General features: G+C 34.8%; 1 protein-coding gene across 3 annotated transcripts in view; it reads left to right on the forward strand.

Moving 5' to 3' along the window:
* Positions 1 to 24,523, forward strand: part of LOC124605466 (glutamine--fructose-6-phosphate aminotransferase [isomerizing] 1-like) — a 156,959-nt gene that overhangs the window by 95,922 nt on the left and 36,514 nt on the right. The window contains exons 2-8 of one of the 3 annotated variants that reach the window (XM_047137170.1): positions 624 to 821; positions 1,571 to 1,717; positions 5,204 to 5,370; positions 6,959 to 7,100; positions 13,972 to 13,992; positions 20,944 to 20,964; positions 23,172 to 23,326. In XM_047137170.1, coding sequence (XP_046993126.1) covers positions 624 to 821; positions 1,571 to 1,717; positions 5,204 to 5,370; positions 6,959 to 7,100; positions 13,972 to 13,992; positions 20,944 to 20,964; positions 23,172 to 23,326 — 851 coding nt within the window. The remainder of the gene's footprint in view (positions 1 to 623; positions 822 to 1,570; positions 1,718 to 5,203; positions 5,371 to 6,958; positions 7,101 to 13,971; positions 13,993 to 20,943; positions 20,965 to 23,171; positions 23,327 to 24,523) is intronic. The other 2 variants (XM_047137178.1, XM_047137187.1) reach the window with 2 other exon arrangements.

Raw genomic sequence — 24,523 nt, forward strand, 5'->3', positions numbered from 1 at the left:
GTGGATTTTTTCCCCTGGAATATCAGATAAAATTCAAAATGCCTAAGTATAAAATTAATGACACAAACATTTGTTCTAGAACTATGCTTATTCCAATAATTTTTCTAGTGCCACCTAGATCTGGTAATGATTTGTGTAACGTATTGAGACCTGTCATGGTTTGATTGCACATAAAACTTAGCTGACTGAGTTAGTTCTCAAATCAGAAGTTGTTAAAACGTATCACTTCCAATACAGCAGTGCCTAGTAAAGTAATGCGATATTAAATCAACCTTCAGGCTGGTGGATTTTATCTTTGCTTCAGTTCAAAATAGTGGTTGTATGAGAGGCTGCTTACACTGACAATTCTTCGTAATGCCAAAATTGCAAAAATAATTTTCAGGGGAAGAGCAGCTGAAAATAATGGCTCTAATTAACCTTACAGGGCTATGTGCCTGGTCTGCAATATAAGATAATGTATTGCTCACAAAATAAATGTAGAATGTGGAAAACTGTTATGCCTACTAAAAGTCAAAACATTTGCCAGCATATATTGCATCCTTAGTGTTGCACATACCATTCAAGTTGTACATACATCTGTCCTTTAACGACATAATGTTTTATGAAAGGTCTCTCTTCCACAGGAATCTTTGCCTATTTGAACTATCTGACGCCGAAGACAAGGCGTGAGATTCTGGAGTTGCTGGTGAATGGTCTGAAGAGGCTGGAGTACCGTGGTTATGACTCTGCTGGAGTGGCCTTGGACTCTGCTGATGGCCAGGACATGACCATCGTCAAGAAGAGTGGCAAGGTGCAGGCTCTCCAGGATGAGATATTCTCTAGTGAGTGAACCTTTCGGCACACTCTAAGACGAAATCAAGCATAAGTAACGATTGCAAAGTACTATAGACAGTGCAGGCTCTACTTGCTTGAAACATTGTTACACCCAGCTTTCTGCTCAGCCCCTTCCATCCTCTCACATACGGTTAAAACTGCAATATATTTGTTACCATAGTAGCCCTCAAGGAGCAATTGGTCCCAGCAAATACAAAATTCTAAAAAAGTGGACCCACAAAGAAAATAATTATATGTATGATTAAGAATTAGATTTTTATAATGTCATTCCATACACAAATCATTGTTTTAATCTACAGGAGACTTGTCAGTGCATAATATGTAACTGAGACACATACATAGCGTAAAAAAAAATCTTAGTTTAGAAATGTGAGTAAAGTTTGGTTTTTTAAATAATGATTTAAAAATTTTGTGACTGAATAACAACACTTTTGGATAAGGTTGATAAACATAGTTTCATATAGTGAAGGTTTTTAATTTATATTAAATATTCATAAACATATACTGATGAATCTGGGAGTAGACTTATCATCCAACAAATTAAAACGTGAAATTTTCGTTTTTCCTAATATCACACATACATTACAATTGTGAAAATGATTTCTTATAAATAATGCTGGATGTATAAAGGTAAACACTTTATTAATATGCATTTCAAGATCATATCTCATTATTTCTCATGTCACTTATGAGCAGCCCACAGAGCAAATTGTAATTAATGTTTTATTTTGCACAGAGGAAAAGATATTGGATTTCGAGGCGACCACTGACTGCCATGTTGGTATTGCACACACCCGCTGGGCAACTCACGGTGTGCCAAGTGAAGTCAATTCTCACCCACAACGCTCTGACCCTAACCATTCATTTGTTGTGGTTCATAATGGTGAGTAAAATGTTGAATTTAAATGAACATCAGATAGAGATGTTGTAAGGTGTGTGTGTGAAGAGAAAACCTTGGGTTACTTCTATTAATGAATCTTTATATAACATTTCTACTCTGTAATTTTTAATGGTTTTAATTTACATGAATCTCATTTTGTCTCACTTTCTTAAATATAATTATTTTTGTTGATCACCATTCAACTAAAACCGGGCTATTAAAATGTTGTTGGCCTGAATTATACCAGTTATAAAACAAAATTCCAAGTATACCAAAGTGTATCAGATGATCAGCATGATTCAGTTTTGATTTGGATGTAACAAGGCAGACAATGATTTCACTGTAAGCAGATCGTAAAATAAATTCTACATCTTCAAATTAAGCTCATTATTCATACAATAATACTTGTATCGATAGCTGGCATTCCTCTTTTTCCTGTCTTGAAACAGTAAGGAGAAAAATAAATTATGAATACACCAATGAAAGTGGCAATGTTGACATAGACAATGACAAAAACACTGATACATTGACTGGGGATATGAGAAAGTTGAGATGTTTGTGGTAAAATGTTAAGAAAGTACCAACAGGTGACACTTACAATCAGTAATGACATGGTAGGAATAAATATCAAACCATTCCACACAGGCAATGTTGTAAAGTGGGAGAATTTCACTGAGAAAGATCGGAAAAGAGGTGCTGCGTGAAATTTCTTCAAACGAATTCCAATTTTAGCATTAATGTGATAAGATGTATATTACATATACTATACTATACTATACTATACAGTACTATTATACAGCATTGTACTATACATTACACTATTGGCCTTGTAACTAATGAATGAAGATACATGCTTCAAAGAGTGATATTTCTAATAGTATGTTATCATCACAAATAATTCCAGTAAACTCTGTTGAAAGCCAATGAAAGTGAAAATTAGTTTTCTTCCAGCCATATCATAACGTAACCAATGCACTCTAGATGACATCTAAAATTTCAGCCATTTATAATTACAAGCTAATGTAGAATGAAGAAAAGTTTGTCACGTGAATAATGATGAAGGAAGAAATTCCTTTCAAAAAACTGCAATTTAAGAATGACTTGTTATGCATCTGTCCTCGTGGGTAAAAATTTTGTAGCGATAGGGAACATTCCTCAGATGCTTCGTAATGTTTCTTATATGTAATTATCCTGCTGTCATAGTTTTGTTGTTTTAGTATTTCTTTTACATATGTCCTAAGTTCAGTTAACTCTGTTTGAGCAGTTTTGTTGCAATTTTGCCAGTTTCTCCTGTGTGAAGTCATTCACTCCCAATTTTCCATTTATGGCAAGTCTTCTTTTGGACTGTTTCGTATTCTGTGGATGTTTTATAAAGCAGTAAGTTGCTGGGATGATTAGGACATCTGGAACAACTTTTCATTGTACCTTTGTTTGTCCACACCTTGAAGTTCTTTCTTATTTTGCACCCATCCTTGGGCTATCTGAAATTTAATTTATTATTAAGTTCTGTGGAACCATTCGAGCCAAATATACTTGTTCATGGAATGAATTAGTACACAGTTTATAGAATTAGAAAAATTATAAACAAAGAGTATAATAATTAATTAAACAAGAAGAAAGAGAGCATAGGAATAAATAGCAGATTACAGAGAAAAGTTCTCAAGTACTGCAAGGAAGTCGATATTTTTTACCTCATTTCTGCTAGAACCCCACTGAAAATGAATCCTGCTGAACAGTGCTCACTTTTAAAACTTGCTGGCAGATTAAAACTGTGTACCAGACCGAGACTTGAACTCGGGATCTTTGCCTTTGATGGACAAGTACTTGCCCGCTAAAGGCAAAGGTCTCAAGTTCAAGTCTCGGTGCGGCACACAGTTTTACTTTGCCAGTAAGTTTCTTATCAGTGCAAACTCTGCCGCAGAGTGGATATTTCATTCTGGAAGTGCACACTTTTCTTTATAATACTTAACAAGTATTATCCACCCAAGTGTATATCATTTTTCCATTTAGTGTTCACTGAATAATGGTTTCAGTTTCTTCTGAAAGAGTCACTATTGTTAACAACATATCATATCACCTTCATACATAATGGAATACACTGCTTATCATGTGCTACAGCACACTGTAAGTATCACATTAACATTATGCCCTTTTTCTTCAAATGTGAGCTGCAAATCACACTAAAAGTACGCCATTTCTCTTCAAATGTGTCCTGGTAAGCAAATAAATTGGATAAAAACACATTTTGTAATGATCTCTCCACAATTACTAGAAACCAGAGTCATGTGCTGAAATGGTGTTTAACCATGTTGTGATCAACCCAGAGAAGGGACGCAGATGTCTGTTTTCAACTGGGCGTCCTCTGATGTGACTTCATCACTTCTGGTAGTAAGGGTACTACATTTTTCATGTTGCATATTCTGCGAGTGTAGAGTATGAGAGGCTTTGGAGAGAAGCAGTTGCAGCAGTGGGTCCAGGGGCAAGTGGTTAGATGCACTGACTGGAAATTTGTGGGCCCTGGTTTGATTTATTCCATTTTATTTTATTCTTCATATTGTTAAACAGTTAATTATAAAATTTAAATATATTTAAACAGTTCAATTTATATACAAAACATTAATATATTTCATTTAGTTATGGTTACTACCCTTGTAAGTCAAAAAGCTGTAGGCCACCACATTGTAGCACGTAAAATTTTGCATGAGCCACCACTGAGGGGACATATGTTCAGGGATGGTCGAGTTGGAAAACTGAGACATGTGTACAATGGCCTACAGAAAGTTCGTGAACTGACACTATAGACAAGTCTAAAATATTTATGTTTAAAATCAGTAATCATAAATGCAATTACAGATAAAACTATAAATTACTGATGGTTGTGAATGTGCTATATAACTCACATATTGTCAAATTGTGGAAAGAGGAAATACGGGAAAGGTGTCATATTATAGTTCATAAATACAATTGTTCTTCATGTAATTATAAAATTATTGTCATACTCAAAACAGAACCTTTGTACCCTTTCCCTTCATTCCATCAAGTACTTTGTAAATTTAATGAGTTTAGAACATAAGAAAACATTTGCTTCCTAATTGTGATATGCAAATGATGTGTCTAGTTTGGCGGTACTTGGTTGAGTCATTGCCTGCCAGATGTTTCCTTACACACATTCAGTGTTTCAATTTAACTGAATAACTAGTTTTGGAATAAATACTGCCTAAAAGTTTTGCACCACAAAGAACCTGTGGAGCGAATAAAAACTCCTACATAACCTGATACGAAGCTGTAAAGCTCACTTCTTGTTAAAGGATAGTAATTGTCTAAAATTTCTAAGAACCTCTGCATAAACATAGTTCCTATTCTAAAGGGCTAGTGAGTCATATTGAAGGAAAAAAATTAAGAGGGCATTTCAGTTGTATACAGTTTCCTGAATGAAACTGCTATTTTTCTTTAATGACCTTATTTTTCTATTGTATATTATCTTTGCAGGTATCGTGACAAATTATAAGGATGTAAAAATGTTCCTCGAGAAGAAAGGATACCGTTTTGAATCGGAGACTGACACAGAAATAATAGCGAAGCTAGTTCACCATCTCTATGCACAACATCCTAACTATTCTTTCCGTGAACTTGTGGAGCAAGTCATTCAGCAACTGGTTAGAAATTCATTATTTTTTAATATCTTTTTACTAATAGTCCTATTTATCAAGCAAAAAATTGCTATATCTGCTAAATGCCATCAAGCTGTATAAAAATTCTTATTTTTCCCTTTTCCGTTTAGTGAAAACGAAAATGTGGGTCATAGGAATACTCACGATGTACGAGAGCATGATGAAAACCAACGCCTCTGAATTTTTTTACCTGAAAATTCTTAAAGCTTCCTAAATAAAAAAAAAATAATTGTAGTGAGTTACATGGTGGTGTGTAACATAACTACGTTGGTGTGTGAGAAACAGCATGTTGTAACAGAGTTTTGAATTAGAAGAGCTTGTGCACAGGGAGCACATTCTCCTTCAGCATAATAATGCCACGTTACATAAAAGTGCTGCAACAACCTGCTGCCTTGAGTACATTGCCATTGATCACACTCCATACTGTCCCAACTTTGCCCCATCTGATTTCATCAGTTCCTGAACTTAAAGAACACCTTCCAGGACTTTGCTTTATTGGAGGTGAGTGGTGCAAGCAGGTCTGAGATTATGTCTCCATCAACAAAGTCAAATGTTCTACAGTCACGTATCAACAAAATGGTCTGTCAATAGGAGAAATGTGTTCATACTAAGGGTGACTATGTTAAGAAATAAATATGTAGACATGAAGAATAAAGATGTAGAAAGTTAATACAGTTTTTTCTACTTAAAAAGCTTTTTCGCATAAAAAATTTAGAGGCATTTCTTTTCATCTCACCCTTATACAGTGTGTCCAATGGGGGAATGCAGTGTCTTTTGTAACATATAAATTCTAAAAATCTTTTAATATTTTCTTCATTCACATGTCTCACCTGATAAGACTGAGTCTTAATGTGAGCAATTTGATGTATTTTCTGGGCATACTACTTCAAAGAAATTAATTTTTGCAACATTAATGTATACTCACTGTGTTAAAATTCCAAGTTTAACATGTTTTAAACTTTTTTAAGGCTACACAACAATTCAAAAGAATCTATGAAAGCTTGACTAGAGCATTTTCTGGTACATTAGTGAGTTTTTGCATAGCTGTAAATCAGATTTTTCCCTCAATATATGGTATTCACCAGTTTCCTGTTTTACACAAGGTATTCAAACACTTGCAAAACCAACATGGAAGATTTTTAGATTCTGGCCTTCACACTGTATTACAATGGATAGGACAGTTCAGAAATCTATAATGTGTTGCTTACGAGAAATTTACATTTAGCTGTGTCATTCCAAAGGCTTAACTCTTTCTTATTTGAGTTACTAAAATTTAGGTTCATAATTAAAACTGATAAACTTTTTCTGTGACGTGTATCTGAAAGTTACAGTTCACAACCCAGGTCTAGGTGTTTTTTTATCTGACACAATTATCACTGCTGGTAATGTTTACCTAATTATTACAATATGGTTAGGTGTACATTATAATTCCACCCATGAAAGTTATTTTTAATAATATTTAGTATAAGGATTTTCAAATATGGCTTCAGATGGAGTGGCAACAGACTACATTAACCAACCATTTCATTCTTCTTTTACTCGGAAATAACATACTTTTGATTATTTGTTACAGGAAGGTGCATTTGCACTTGCATTTAAGAGCAAATACTTCCCTGGTGAATGTGTTGCTACCAGAAGAGGCAGTCCACTTTTGGTTGGTATAAAAACAAAGACTCGTCTTGCTACAGATCATGTACCAATCTTGTACAGCAAAGGTAAGGAAGAGTGACTGATCTGAGGCAAATAATCATTTCTTTCATATTAATGATCCTTATGGCTGACACTAACTAGGCAGACATTTATTTTTTTAGTTTTGGCATTTCCCCCCCCCCCTCCCCCCCATGCTTACAGCACTACTTACAAGAGTAGGGAGTGGAAGAGAATAATGTTCAATGGTTGAAATTACCAGTTACATATCAGTTCAAGAAGAATGTAATAATTCCAATACCAAAAAAGCAGGTGTTGACAGGTGTAAAAATTCTCAACTATCAGTTTAATAAGTCACAGCTGCAAAATACTAATAGGAATTCTTTACAGATGAATGGAAAACTGGTACAAGTTGACCTGGGGGAAGATCAGTTTGGATTCCATAGAAATGTTGGAACACATGAGGCAATACTGACACTACGACTTACCTTAGAAGAAAGATTAAGGAAAGGCAAACCTATGTTAAACATTTGTAGACTCAGAGAAACCATTTGACAATGTTGATTGGAATATTCTCTTCCAAATTCTAAAGGTGGCAGAGGTCAAATACAGGGAGAGCAAAATGCTATTTACAATTTGTACAGATACTAGATGGCAGTTATAGGAGTCCGTGGCCATGAAAGGGAAGCTGTGGTTGGGAAGGGAGTGAGATAGGGCTGTAGGCTATCCCCAATGTTATTCAATCTGTATATTGAGCAAGCAGTAAAGGAAACAAAAGAAAAATTTGGAGTACAAATTAAAATCCATGGAGAAGAAATAAAAACTTAGAGGCTTGCCAATGACATTGTAATTCTGTCAGAGACAGCTATAGACCTGGAAGAGAAATTGAAAGGAATGGACAGTGGAAAGAAAGTAACAAAGCTGTGTTAAAAATTATGTATATTCTTTAGGAATATTGGCCTCTGTAATACCTTTTTACAAACTACACCTCCATACTGTACGACTCACAATCCAGTATGGTGGTGGCTGCAGAGATGGTGGCAAGGGGGGGGGGGGCCTCTAGCTCTCCCCCCTCCAATGAAGTATCATATTACACCGGATAAAATGACTTCAGAAATCGGTGAATATATTACTTCAACAGATTAATCAAGGAGGATATAAGATGAACATCAATAAAAGCAAAGCGTGAATAATGGAATGTAGTTGAATTAAATCAGCTGATGCTGAGGGAATTACATTGCGAAATGAGACACTTAAAGTAGTAAATGAGTTTTGCTATTTGGGGAGCAAAATAACTGATGATGGTCAAAGTAGAGAATATATAAAATGTTGACTCGCAATGGCAAGGAAAGCGTTTATGAAGGAGAGGGATTTGTAAAAATTGAGTATTGATTTAAGTGTCAGAAAGTCGTTTTTGAAAGTATTCGTATGGAGTTTAGCCATGTATGGAAGTGAAACAAGGACGATAAAGAGTTTAGACAAGAAGAGAATAGAAGCTTTCAACATGTGGTGCTACAGAAGAATGTTGAAGATTAGATGGATAGATCACATAACTAATGAGGAGGTACTGAATAGAATTGGGGAGAAGAGGAATTTGTGGCACAACTTGTCTAGAAGAAGGGGTCGGTTGGTAGGACACTTTCTGAGGCATCAAAGGACCACCAATTTAGTATTGGAGGGAAGTGTGGAGGGTAAAAATTGTAGAGGGAGACCAGGGGATGAATACACTAAGCATATTCAGAAGGATGTAGGTTGCAGTAGTTACTTGGAGATGAAGAAGCTAGTACGAGATAGAGTAGCATGGAGAGCGGCATCAAACCAGTCTCTGGACTGAAGAAAAACATACCAGTTTATGTTCCTTCATGATGAAACCATTTTGACTGCCAGTGCACTGCAGTGGCAACAAGGTTATTGGTTTCCCTTCTTTAAGTTGTAAGAGCAATGTTATCTACAGTGAAAGTTTCAAATGTACACTTCTGAGGGGAAAAAGATGGCCTGCAACATTTGTCATAATCATATACTGTAGCCCTGTGTGGCAAGAATGTATGAACTGTTATGATGATGTGGCGGTAACAGAGTTGGTCACCAGATCTGGTGAGCTGCTAAGGTAGAGTTTCCAATTAATGTGCTCCCTTCAGTTATGCCCAGCACTACTATAGGTGACGAGCAAGTTGGAGGCTGTACAGAGGAAGCTTAATTTGATTGGAGAAGAGCCAGCCAGCAGGTGGGGAGTTAGGGAGGAATGCTCTCTGAATGGGTAATTTTGGTACCATTGCAGAAGGATATGAGGAAATAAGACAAGGCACTAATTTCATGAAAAAGAGTGACACTTCATGTACCACACAAGGAAAAATTTTCTCTGAGAATATTCTTGTGTTTGTAACTGAGAAATAAATTATATTTAGTTTTTCCAGAATGATGTGTATCAGTGAACAAGAGCCAGACTATAAACCTACAGGTTTGGAATTTGATACCCAACTGAAACTTGATTTTTTTTCTCTTGCTTATTACTTTGTTCACCACTAAAAAATGACTTTGGAACAAAGACAAAATCACCCTTTTATGCCAAAACAAACTGTTGTTTAAAAAAAGTGAAACCAATTTTTTGGCCCCATGCAAAAATGGTTGTTTATGGGTCACTGCAAGTTTAATGCCATTAAAAGGTTTTCTTGTAATGCAATTTACCAGAAACAATATTTTTTCTTCTTACACAGAAAAATATGTGCTTAATTGTTCTTAATTTATTTGCCCTGTCTTCCAAATCAAAACTAACAATTAAATTACATGATCATATGGCATCATTGACCAGGAGACCCCATATGGGGTTGTTTGGCCATCAGGTGCAAATCTCTTATTGAATGCTGCTTTGTTGACTTGTTACTTTAGATTCAGTCACACTCTTCAAATCTTTCCAACAGTATGACCCATTAAGAAAACAAAATCTGCTTATATTGTACTTACTAAACACAAAGTAAGATTTTTTACACAATGCTCCATTATAAATTTCATTCCCTTGCATTCAAAATATTGCAGTAGTTTTTAAGACAATTTTCTTGTTTCTGCATTTCTAATCACTCTGAAGCATGCACAAACATGATAATTTCTAAAGATTTTTGTATCCAATTTGACCAAAAACTTCTGCCAGGAACATACGGCTGTCAACTTGATCCATCTACCTGAACTTCCTTTCCAACTTTCGGAAGTCAAAGACTCAGACTGGAATGGTGTGAAACTTCTGCCTCTGGTAAATCCACTTTGTGAAAGCACTAAGTGGCAGTTAATCTGGAGATTTTGAAGTGATAGGCTGTTTTGTCTTTCTTTCATCTAATTTAATGTGATCCATAATAATATAGACATCCTACTACTAAAGTAAACTCAAAAAATTGAAATGTTTCGTATCTGATACATCACCCTTATGATGCAAATATCTGGTCACTTCCACCAGCCTAGGTTTGTTTAAGGGATTGTGTGCTACGTACAAAATATGTGTTGCAATAACAAGGGTATTTCAATGCCCTGGTAATAGTGTCAGCCATAATTGACAAATATAGTTGTGTCACAGCATTTTTATATTCTGTCCTTATATAGTGAGTTGCTATCATTGGGTTCACAAGTTAAAGTAACTGTTCTGAAAGTTTTTTCATGTTCTGACTAATTTATTACTTCTTTTATTTGGAAAATTAATTTATTTTAGTGTCTTGTGCACTTTTTTCATTAAATTTTATTGCAATCTGAGCGGATGGTTGCCAATTGAAACTGGATCTGAAGCAATGTATTTAAAATAAATAAATAAAAAATTATTAAATGATAAATCAAAATTAGCAAACCTAATTTGTGGAACACTAATAGGTACAATATCTAAAGTCAACTTTATGGGAGAAGTATCTCAGCCATTTGAAATAAAAACTGGTGTTAGACAAGGTGATGGTTTATCACCTTTACTGTTTAATTGTGTTCTAGAAAAAATTGTAAGGAACTGGAATTCAGAGCTAAAAAATCACAAAATTGAACCAATAACTCTGGGAAGGAAAACAAATGGAATCAAGGTAAACTGCTTGGCTTTTGTGGACGATTTTGCAATTCTTTCAGAAAACCTGACAGAAGCAGTTCGTCACATAAACCTCTTGCAAAAAAATAGCAAACAGAACTGGTCTCAAAATTTCAGCTGAAAAAACAAAATTCATGACAAATATAAAAAATGCACCAAAATTCATAGAAACACAAATAGGTAAAATAGAGCAAGTAAATAAATTTCAGATTGTTTATATGGATCTGAATGCCTAACGATGAACTATAAGATGGACAGACTAGTGGTACTGGAAAGAAGGATTATTAGAAAAATAATGGGTGCAATAAAAACTGCAGATGGTTGGAAAATAAGAAGTAATGGGGAGATCTACAAAAATATAGAGGAAAATATCTGAAGTAATGGCCAAATGAAGATTAACCTTTTTCAGACACCTCTACCGAACGGATGGTAATAGACTAACAAAACAAATAGTCCTGTATTTATGGAAGAAGAAATTAACAATAGCATGGATTACAGAAGTAAGGAAAGATCTAGAAAGAAACAATGTCAAAGAATCAGAAATAGCAGAAAGAAACCTTTTTAAAAATAAAATACTAAATTTGGAAGGCTTTCAAAGCAGAAGAAATAAAAATCAGGAACAACATGGACAGAAGAAAGGAAGAGACTTCATGGGGAGAAAATGAGGGAATACTGGAAAAATAGCAAACAACAACAAAGGGGGAAGAGGAACTGAAGTTGTTAACGTGATCCTCGTTGGTCAATATGTTTGTTAAAAAAAATTAGAATGACTGCCAGTGCAATAGCATAATAAGAATAAACTTTTTTAATGGCTTAAGCCCATGTTAACTGATCTTTGAAAATAAAGGGAATTTAAAATATCTTGTGTACAATTGTGTTGCTCAAGTTAGAAGTGTATTTGATTGCTGGAGTCAGCTCTGTGAAAAATGAAAGTCCATGTAGCTTACACGAGATTAAGCAACTCTACAGGACACAATAGGCAGCGATACAAGAAAACAGTGTAATGCACATCCTGTTAGCACCTTTCAAATGCTATTACTACAGATATTGAACATTTTTTTCGCATTTCTGTGATGCGTCCAAAGTGAATGACCCTTCACTTGTTTTGTCTCCTCCATAAAGTGGATTTTTGGCGACAAGAAAAAATTCTACTCATTTTGACACTTTTGTGTCAGCACACAGACAGTTCTGTTTGCTGGTACTTCTCATTAGTAAGATTTTGTAACTCAGATGAACAGGACCCAAAGACATAGCAGTGAAACTTTATACATTATCCTCCTGTTAGTACATACTTATCAAGCCCGAGTCCTTCTCGAAGAATTGGTGGTTTGTTTACATTCCTTCAGATATTTTCAAGTTTCATTGTAAACCATCTCTTTCAAAATGTGAAAAAAATTATCTGTTGAACATTACTCATGTTGTATGCACCTCATATGATTCATAAAACATTCATGGTGCAAATGCTTGGGTAGCTGACAAATTGATAATTTTAAGTCATCTGCTTACTGAAAAGACAAGTATTACTTTTAAGCTTTTGATCTTGACAGAATTAATAGATTTAAAATGGTGTTGGTGCTGCAGCTTAAGCGATACAAGAAGACTGAATGTAATAATGTGCCGTAGCATAGCATTTCAGAAAGATGCTCAGTATTTTAAGTGTAAAGAGCAACCATATATGCTGCTTCTGTTATACTCTGGAAGAGCACTAATGGTGGTGGAATGAAAACTGCTGAAAGCATTTTATAAATATTTGATAGTTTTGAAGATTTTTTTCCATTTGTCTGCTATGTAAAGAAATGTTTTGTCAAAGCAGTAAATTCTGCTATAAAATGTATGTTCTGTTTCTTTGTTAATGATCAGTCAAATTTTGTTTGTCATTCATTTAAAAAGTCTGTTATTTGTATAAAAACATGAACGTACTCCAGGTCATCACTCCATGGACATGGACATCATTGTTACATCATTGGTGACAGTGCAGTCAACAGCTGTAAATAAAATACGCATTCATTTGTCATTGTCATATTGCTGTAGTGTTCAAACACACACAATAAGTGTAAAATTGTGCAATGTGATTTTGTTACATATGTTTTATATTTGTGTTATAATTACCTGATAGCAGATTCATTACCAACTGCACCACTTTTATTGTAAAGTTACTTTGTTGTGACTGTTGAGAAGGGTGAGGGAATCTCCCCCCACAATCTTGTGCTGAGAAGAAAAAGAGTAATCTCTAAGTGCTGACTTTTAGAGCTTATTTAATTTATGTACGTATTCACCTCATTTATCCTTGAAGTACGTACTAGAAGAAACTGTAAACAATTACTCACATGAATGCTGGTAACGGACCCAAGTTTATAACCAAGAAAGCATGTTTAAAATTAAATTGCAGGTGAGTGGAGGTACAGGTAGTAACAAAAATCTAATTCTGCTGTGTAAATAAGCAATGTACTGTGCATTGTTTCTATGTGCAAATGTACTCAAAGCTGGGTCCTCAGTGAGCTTTATGTAAATATTTTTAAAAATAATGTCATATACACAGAGTGTAAACTGCTTTCACTAACACAACAGTTGCCTCTGCATGAGAACAAATAAATGAAAAAACTTTGCTGCATATCAGAATGAGCTTTAATTTACTATGTGGGCAGAGAATCGCACTGTACCATCAAATCTTCTTTGACGCACTATTTTGCTATGCATGCTTGCTTATTTGCAAATAGGCAAGAAGGTTGCTTGGTATTGCATGCTGTAGACCATTCTCCTCATCCCATGTCACTTTCATATCCATCACCTTAACTAATGTACTTAATTTTCTTGTTTTAGACAACTTGCCCTTTATCAGTGACCTTGTGTTAATCATTTTTATGTTTGCATGACTGATTGGATCCACTCAGATGATACCCAAGGGGGAACAGGTAGTAATTCACTTCAGCCTATTTCTTATTCTTTTCTTTCTTGCAATTACTATTATCTTCATATTTTCCACTGAGTAAAAAACAAAACAAAGTGTTGTTTTGGAGCATATTTGTCATTCCTATTATTAGTTAGGTTTTGTTTGATAATTTATCATTTTGTTTGGTAACAGAAGTAGGCAGTACAGTCTGTTATTAAATCTGAATTAGGAACAGCAAACAGCAAAATCTTAAGTTGATGTGGTTACTTTTAAGAATGGTGTACATCTCTTCGGCCTGGACCAGAATACCACCCCTCTGGTGGCATATAGTAAAGTCTCAACTGAAGATGTAAGAAAATGCTATTTTATCCTTAAAAAAAAACCAAAAACTCTGCAGGATATGATCAGGTACACATAAAAGCAATTAAATTGTCTATGATAAAATTGCACACCCTCTGTGGAAAATTACCATCCTATCTCTGTCCTCCCATTGTTTTCCATAGTATCTGAAAAAATAGCTGCAAGCCAGATAATAAGAAATTTTATCACAAAGCATGATGTTATTCTCGAAAATCAATAAGGGTCCCAAAAAGAGAAAAGCATCATGAATTCAATCAATGAATTCATTGAAAATATCAGCTCATCACTGGAAAAAAGTAATAAAGTAGCAGGTATCTTCTGTGGCCTTAATGAATCACTCCATGCTGCTTCATAAACTAGAGAGGTAGAGCATCAGACAAAATGCTCTACAGTGGCTTAGGTCTTACCTGATGATCGGGAAGCAAATAGTAATCATAACATCTAATACCACAAATTATGCATCTTGGTGGGATATATAATTTCACGAGTCCCTCAAGGCTCTATCTCAGGGTCAATCTTGTTTCTCTTCTACATCAATGATTTGTCTTTCAGTATCAATGCCCAATCAGATAAATTTGCCAATGATACTTAAGTACTTATTGAAAAAGAAAATATGAGAGAAACATTCCGGATGCTGTAATGAACACACTAAGCAACCCAGATACATGGTTTCAACAAAACGCTCTTAAACTTAATATTTCAAAGATCTTTTTTACTCAATTTAAAACCAATCAATCAAAAATCAGTGACATCAGGATCATACATAAAAATCAAGTTATGGAAGAAGCCCAGACCATCAAATTCTTGGGACTACGTTTGAACAAAAGTCTAAGCTGGCAAGCATATATAGATTATTAAATTAAACAGCTTGCTTTTGCAATGGACATGCTATCTGGTGTAACAGACATAAACAGCAAGAATGTGGGGTACCACAATTGCTCTGACTCCATAATTAGACATGGATTAATATTTGGGGGAAACTCGGGCACATATCACAAATCCTGCTACTTCAGAAAAGAATCATTAGAAAAATGTGTGCTGTCTCCTAAGAACATCCTGTTGCCCACTTTACAAGAACCTAAAAAATATTGCCTATCCCTGCATTGTACATATATGAGATCATCATCTTTGTACACACCAATCTGAAGTAACAGAAGAAAATGACTTCAAACATACATACGAACAATATGCACAGAACACTTCATGCTTCCAACACATCAGCCAGGTGGACGCGCATGTACGAAGCTCTCACTAAGTTAAGTGATTAATATTGAAATAAGAGCTAATTTAGTTAATATTACATTTTAGACTAGTGCATTTACTTCTTATCTAATCTATCTATTGAAGGTTTCGCTTTTCTAAACGTAGTTACATCGAAAAGGAAGTATTTTGTAAAAGCCGGCAGTCATGAGTTTGTTTACATACTTAGGCATAAATTTCGTACGAGCGTAAATATTTGTTTTTGACTAGACTGAGCGCTTCAAAGTTAAATTAATTTGTGTCTCTCACTCAGAATTTGTGTGGTTAATTAAAAGTTTCTGGAGCAAGTTTATAAGTTTGTTTACATTAGTGTTTAGTTACGTATTAGTACAGGTTACAAAACTATTGTGTTGTTGAAGTTATTTTCTGCTTTTGTGTTACGTTTTACTATCAAACCATGTGTGACAAGTGTGGTGGTTGCCGTAGAAATTTGAAAGAGGGGGTGTTCTGTAAAGACTGTAGGTTGTGGTTTCATTGGGGCGAGTGCAGCGGAGAGGAAATGAGGGTAGAAAATGATTCTCTTCCATGCCAGTGTAGGTTATGTAGAAAGGACAGAAAAATCGTGGAACAAGAGGCTGAATTAGAAATCGTGAATTTGGAATTATGTAAGCTAAGGGAGGAAATGGACTCTGGGCGCTGGGAAAATGTAGCAAGCAAAGAGCGAAAAAGGGAAACAATTAATAAAACTTCTGAAATTCAGTTAGCAAATTAGTATGGCTTGCTATCTGAAGTAGTGGAGGAAGGACCTCATTCAGATGTAGTTGAATGTAGGTTGAAGCAGAATACTAGCTTAAAGAAAAAAGAAAGGTCAGGATCAAACCAGAATAGGAAAAGAAAAATTCTGCTTATAGGTAACAGTCATGGGAGGGGTGTGGGCCAACAGCTTCAGGAGAAATTAGGACAGAGTACCAGGTCACAAGTTTTGTGAAACCAAGTGCTAGCCTTAACCAGGTGACAGAAAACTTAGGTCAGCTATGCAAGGACTTTGAGAAGCAAGATCAGGTAATTATAGTTGGGGGAGCAGAAAACAGCCTGGCTATGAATCCAAGATATAGTATTAGGAGTGACCTGGATAAAATAGGGGCAGAAACTGGGCACAACAATGTGGGGTTTGTGGAGGTCTGTCAGCGCCATTATCAGCCCTGGGGTAAATACTGCTGTAAGGCATGTTAACACTGAGCTGAATGGGATGCTCCAGACACCAGCAAAGTCTCACACGAGTGTTGTTCCAGTTTATGCTATTGGTAGGTGGGGATACACTACACATGGCCTGCACCATAATAGGAAGGGGAAAGGTAAGTTGGGTTAAAGCCAAATTCCAGACAGGCAACAACCAAGGAAAATAGAAGAAAAGAAACTTCATGCACAGCAAATAGGGATAAAGCTAAGGGCGGCATCAACTTACTTCACCAAAATATCTACCAAAAGATGCTCAAGTATATGTAAATCAAAGTCTACAATGGGCAGAGATGTACTGAGCATAGAGATAGGTTCACTGAAGCAAAAACTGCATGTTCTCCTGGTTGAAAAATGTTACTTTTTAATCGAGGAATTAATGAACAATGATGAGTGATTATTTGAACAATGAGAATATTAAATATCGTAGTATTATGTATAATGTTGTATTTATAAAATAATGTCTGAAACTTTACACACTAAGTACTACACATCATGAGAAACACAGTTTAATAATGTGTTCAACATGAAGCTGTGCTGGTAAAATTAATGTTACAAAGTATAATTAATGTTAAAAAATAATGCAAATACAGATAATGAAACTGTGCGGAGAGAAACAACACTAAGTGTTAATGCATTGATTTGGAATGCACATTCATATTCCTTACAGGCATAAGTCTTCCTTTAATTTTTAGTTGGGGGTTAAAAATCATACCATATGTTAAATCTCTCCTCCCTCATTTAAATGAAATAATTGTCCATCAGCTACTGTAGTCTGAAGGAAAAATGCTGGATTTGGGCAGGGGTTACTTCACGTGGCATTTCTCTTCTCCAGCCAATAGCCAACAATATGCTACTTTATACTGTAATTGTTATCCTCCTCTGCTATTTCTTTCATAAATCAGTACTGTTAAACAGTCACAGTAATCTAATGAGAGAACATGATCCTTCTATTGTTTTTTTACTCAGTGGTTTCTTCTCCTTCATTCTCTCTCTCTCTCTCTCTCTCTCTCTACCACACACATACCTCTTGTAGTTTAAATGTTTTATTTTGATTTGAGCAAGCCATACAGAAGCAAATAAAGTAAACAGCATTGTCTTACATTCCAGAACTTACTTGACCTAAGTGCAGTCATGACGGTATAACATTGAACAAATTCTGGAGTACAAAATAACAATATGCAAGTGATGTATCTTTGAGCTATACACTGTGGTAGTTAGTCATAGAAATGATTCCAGTCTTTTCCACTTTTCCAACTGATCTTGTTCAGTTTGGGCACTGAATGGCTGTTTTACCCATATCATTTTTCAGAATCAAAACTGGACATATTTGTTACAAGAGTTTGCATGATCCTTCTTTATACAAATAACATTACTTTTGTCTGTCAAATGCTGTTTTTATGCACAAATGACTAGTTTTACAAAATGTAACTCATGTCCAGAACTATTAAATAAAGAAAATAAATTACCATTGGGTTCTACTCTTGTGTTTACAATATTACAAAACTAACAAAATTTTGTCAGTAATTGAAAGACAAAAGAGTTCTCTTTATATTTTGCAAAATGGCCAAAGAATAAATAATTATTACTGTTCTTTCCCATGTTTAATGTATGAGGATTTTTCCCAAGGTTGCATGCCCACAAATAAAGAAAAAAGTCTTGACGTTGTAATGATGCAATTGCAAAACAATTAGCACTGACGTTTGAACTAAGGTACATTTTACTGCTGAAACTTTTATTGTTTAACAGAACAGCAGCATATTCACAGTATTTGAAAGATGTTTACCATTTCCATAAAATGCTCTAAATTAATAGTTACAGTAGAAGCATCATCCTAAAATAAGTGCTGGCACACTAATGTTACCCATTTCACAGCATATGCTACCATGCAGTGTAGAGCAGCTGGAGTTCTTTTGCATTTTTATACTCAACTACAGTTTTGTTTTTTAACAAATCTGTGAAAATGGAAGACAGCTTCGTTGCACATAGCTCGATAATGTTTTCAGATGGTTACACAATAGCTATTTTGTATTCAAGAAATTAATTCGCCATGAATAATACCCTCCTTACTACTTCTCTGAGTCTGTCAGTGCTCCACAATGTACATATTACTTGCTGGCATGCCTAGTATCTTAATGTACTACCTACTTGAATATACTGTCTAATGCAAGTTATCTGGCCATTGAAGTATGCAATTATTGACCAACAAATTATACACACACATTCAGTGCTCCAATATTTACTGTGACGAGCTTCTAATTAAATGTAAGAGCTTTGAACCTTGGGACAGAATGTCACCTGTCATATGGCAGTCCACCCTAGTAGTCTGGAAAACATCCAAAGAAAGAGAGAGAGGAATTGTTTGTGAATTAAATCACAGGAATGGCAAAGTCCATATAAGAATATTTGCTTTGATGGTTCGTTCAAATCTCTTTATAACACTGTACAGTGGTTTAGGATGTATTTAACCATTATTGAGAATAACTGTCTGTGTTTATAACAACCTCTCCTCCCAGTTACAGCCATTCATGTAGATCATGAACAAAAGGTTTTTTTTCCCTTCCTCATTACAGTATTTACAAAGTACCATTTTTTTTCAACAACAGAGATTTATGTTATCCTGTCAGTACAGTGCATTATAACGTAAATCCCTTGACTGCTTTCAGGAAAGCAAGTGTGTGGCTGAAACTGAGAGAAGAGGAAAACAGAATACGTAGTTTGATGTCTTGGTTAGAAATTTTGTAACAATTAAAGATAATGTTAAGTAACTCCAAAAGTTGAAAAGGTAGTTTGTAGCACTCAGAAGATATAGAGATAATTACAGAAGCCTACTTAAGTAGAGTAGACCTTTTAATTTTGAAAACAGTTTTGACAAAGATCAAGACTATGAATGGAATTACCATTATGACAGCTGGGACTTTTGTTAAGAATGTTATATTAATACATCTTTTTTACTTTGTCTCTTTTGAGAAGTGAGGGTGTAAAAAGCAAAACCATGAAAATTTAAGTTGGCAAGATATGTGCAGTTAAAAGAATGTATGTAGATTAATAGTTCAGCAAAAGAATCCCATGTTTCATTGTCGAAACTATGCTCTGCACAATAGTATTTCATCTATGGGGAGGAAAATGAGGGGTGGGGATAAGAAGTGTGGCAAATACTCCAGTACTTTCTGACTGTAGCAATCCTGTACCAGCAAGAAATCCTCTGCCTTTTTCCTTGTATTGTAATAAACACACATGGCTGTCTTGAGAACATTTAAGTTCTAATGACATGACATAAATTTCTCTTCAAGAAGATTGAGTGTTCTGTTTTTTCTATAGATATAGATTTCCTCAATGCCATGTGCTGCAATCATTATTTGTCTGCTTTCACAGTTATGCTGTGAGTTTTCATTTTTATGTCTAGTGTCAAAGGTCTTGTTTCGATAAGGTCCAAAAATTCATAAAAGTATACTGAGAATAAAGTGCCTTTTCTGTTGAATGTGTTGGCCAGTCGCTTCATATTCATTCATCAAGTAATTTAATGAAATTCTATAGCACGAGCTACATTTCTCAATTGTAAAACGTCAGAAGTTTTATGCATGTTTGAGGCACTTCCATTTGAAAGTTGTGATAAACTATACTTTGTTCCAACAGAATGTATCCCTTTTTATACTTTTTATAACATATGAGATTGCGGGGGGGGGGGGGGGGGGCGGTCACAGAAAGTAATACACAAAGCTGACATGGTGTGGGAATAATGAACATATCTGTAGCTTGCAATATTTTTAAATGTTTGTGTGTATGTTGTGTCTTCATGTTGTGACTCCCCCGTCAGCATACTTAATATCTTCCAGCACCTACCTGTATTACCTCAAGAAAGAAATAGTTTTGTGTATCACTTGGAAAACCCAGTTTAATTTTATTTGGAAAATACCTACTCCAATAAGTGTGTGTCATATGTGTTTTACCTTCATAGCTTACTGTTTGCTCATTTTTATTATTTATAGGACAGTTCAAATGCTTTTGTGTTTGTCTCTAGCTAGCAAAGATAGCTTTTTTAAATGTAGATAGTTCAGAAACTGCATGTTAATTGATTTTTTTAAAAATATTTTAGCATGATTTTGAAGTGTGTTTTAACTAATTTTCACCTATTCTTTTTTTCATTTTTAAAACTCTGTGCCTGCTCCTCAATTAGACCCAGAGTCACAAAACCAAGGTACAAAATTTTATTTTATATTTTTCTTATTTCTCTGTCTTTTCAATCTTCTTTCTACTTAATGCTTTACTCTATTTGGTAATAACTGTTTTGCTTAGACCACAGAAGTAAAACATATTTTCATAGATAAAGTGAATATTTTAATTATGAGTGGTGTATACTATCTTGAGGTACATTTTTGACTACAAGAGAAATTGTCAGAGCTCTTGAACTGTAAGTAATATTTAGACACAGAGATCCTGCATGACCAATTAACATTCTGTATGCATGTATTACTGTTAGCTTTTGTATTGTGCTAGTGTGGCATTATGGTAGACCAGCAATCTACTCTCTCATATCTTTCCTAGATAAACACTTTGTATTGCACTCATTATTGTGGCTTTCTGTACTTTCAAAAACATTATAAAAAAGTCTTCTTATCTGTCATCTTTCAAACACCGTAAGAAACATTTTACAAATTTTCTTGCTTATGTTCTGATATATAGAAATATTTTCATTATATCATTTAAAGTAAGTAGTCATAGTTCTGAAACTTTGTGTCATAATTAAAGAGCAATGTTGATCCTCTATGTTCGCAGATACAAACCTCACTAACCAAAATATCACAATATGTACTGCAGCAATATCACACTACATGTAATTCCGGTTACATCTCCATCTGCTATAATACCCAAATGCTGCTTTGACTTTCTTCGTGACCACTTTTACTATAATCTCTGTATAAAAATGTTAACTTCAGCATACTGTAAGGAATCCACACTTTGATAACTGCCTGTATAATGAAAAGTAATGCCGGTATTTACTGAACATTTTATCAAATTAGGGCTGAAAAGAACAATTCAAAGCCCATTTACTGTAGAAGTTATTGTCATCCAGGATATTTACCAAGTATTGTCAGATGAGTTGTGATAAAATTCACAGAAAATAGATCAGACTGACTTACACCTTATAGCTTTCCTTGTGTGTAGTATATAGTTAATATTAAGAACATGCAGTATTGTAAAATTGTGGAAGATTGTCTTTATATTGTTGGAACTAATAATACAGTTTTATACTCCTGGATGTTGAAAGCAGCTTTACACTTGTTCAAACTTATGACTGGATAATGGCAAATAATCACTTGTGAGAAGATGAAGACATATTGCGAGTTTAACAAATGTCATTCAAAAAGTTGTGCGAGGTGTTGTCAAAAAGTATCTGGACTGTGGAATTATGGTACATAATCTATGTATAAATTTTGTATTATGGGCAATATTGTGGAAACTTGAGACTTACTGTTGCAGTAAAATTATGTTCTTGTACATCAGTCTAACATACTGACAAAAGCAGTATTAACTGGAACAGAACAGTATTCTTCTTAGTTTGAAACTATTAATATTTTGTCTTTTAGCATTCTTCAGATGACAGTTACTTGGCTTTCTCTTTTCCTGACTTTTGCTAGTACATTTTCAAAGATTCACCTTCTGTTACTTGTTACGGATTGGCACAATTTGTCACACGGGCAAAGTTTTGAAAATTTGTGCTGGAGAATCGTCACACCAAAAGGGTATACATCAAGAAGTGGCCCCAACAATTTCATTTCAACAAGCCATTTTTTGCAGAGATACAAAGGCCATTATTTTCAAAATCTGTAGCTTATTAGAATTTATGAGCATAGTCCAGTTACTTGTTGATGACGCCTCTTATGTTTCGTAAATGTTACATTAAAATGCATTTCTCCCAAATTTCAGCAGCGTTAAAAATAATTGTTTGGTGAAGTTCAACTTCAGCTAGAATAAGGCTAAAGTGAGGAGAAACAGAAAACTAAAATCATGATCTTCACAAAATGGTTACTGTTATTATAGGTAGTATATAATTTTACAAATTTGAAAAAATACAACTGATTATGGAGGGAGAATCACATGTTACTGACGGCTGTTGTTAAATTTAACTGTACAGCATAAAGACATGAGCTCGCATTCTACGAGCATGGATTTGACACCTTGTAAAGATTTCATTACCGCAGGGTTACAGCTGTGTTTTTAAGAAGTAGCAAGAGGAAATGTGGACACAGATAACTACTCACTCATATATTATACATATTTATAATTTTTATATAAAAATTAAATTTATTTCTACCACTTGACAGTTACTACCACTATTACTTAATCGTTTTTCCTTTGAATTATGTATATGATAAAAGATAATCAACAATTTTGCTTTTGCAGACCATCGCCCTCATGGACGAGGTGACTTGCCAATTATAACAAGATCTGAATCTACTGCTGAATTCCAGCCTCTTGAAGACAAAGAAGTTGAATACTTTTTCGCTTCTGATGCTAGTGCTGTTATTGAGCACACAAATCGTGTAATTTTCCTTGAGGTATGTACATAACATTAGCCAACATATTAAAAATCCTTCCACATCAAGTACAGTGAAGCCATCAGCAATTCATATGTTAGTCTTGGACACAATGCTTCTTTTTAATAGCATGGTTTATTCGATTTAGTACATATTTCCCTCTCTCCATTATAAGAAACAGTTCATTCAGGAACAGAAAACACTAGGCTTGATGAGGACAAAACTCTGTGAAACTTTCATAGATATAACATATTGGCAGAGGTGTATGCCAGGAAGAGTGAAAAGTTGGAGGGGATTAGCATACATGATAAAGATATATACTGCAGGATGTCACATTAAATTATACAGATATGGAGTGTGAATGTTGAGTTGTCCAGCAATGCATATCTCCTTAAAATTCCTTTTGTTTAGGGGGTGAGGGGGGGTGCATGTTATAGCAGTTGTTTATAACTTACACTAAAATATACACTAAAGATGAAAAAATAAACTTCTGTACCTTGGTGCACCTGTGCAGGCATATTTCACAACTGATACTGAAATCAAACACCGCTTTTTGGCAAGACAGGATTGTATGCACCTTGCTGAAAATAATCCTCCATAGGTTCACAGCTGTCAAACTGATTTCATTGTTTATATTATAAAAAAGGATAGACTGTTACTCACCATGTACAGGAGATGTTAAGTCATAGACAGACACAATAAAACTACTGCTATACACTTAAGCTTTCAGCCAAAAAGGCTTCTTGTCAAGTAGAAAACTCCCCCACATGACCACTGTCTTTGGCCACTAAGGCCACACTCAGTGGCCAGAGACAGTGGTTGCGTGCGTGTGTATTGTACTCGAGAAGAAGCTTAAATGTATAGCAGTCTCTTTTTGTCCCTGTCAGTGACTCCACATCTCCTCTGTATGGTAAGCAGCACTCGATCCTTTTCATATTATTGTTGTTATTCCATCCTGGAGTTTCCATCGTTTAATTTTCATGTTTAAATTTTTGTGCTTACAAATCATGTGGTGCAGCAGATGGCAACCTCTTAATCATCAGGAGATACAGCTTCAAGGGCAGTTACATAGTTTGACACAGATGTCTACACACAAGGGACACTCCAAAAGAAATGCACAATGTTTTTTAAATATCCAACTGATTTTCTATACCTCTGATATTTTTACAGTATGTTGATAACTTCTTTAAAGACAAAATGTCCCCTTTTAACTGTCTA

Source organism: Schistocerca americana, chromosome 1 (assembly GCF_021461395.2).
Source record: "Schistocerca americana isolate TAMUIC-IGC-003095 chromosome 1, iqSchAmer2.1, whole genome shotgun sequence".
Taxonomy (NCBI): domain Eukaryota; kingdom Metazoa; phylum Arthropoda; class Insecta; order Orthoptera; family Acrididae; genus Schistocerca; species Schistocerca americana.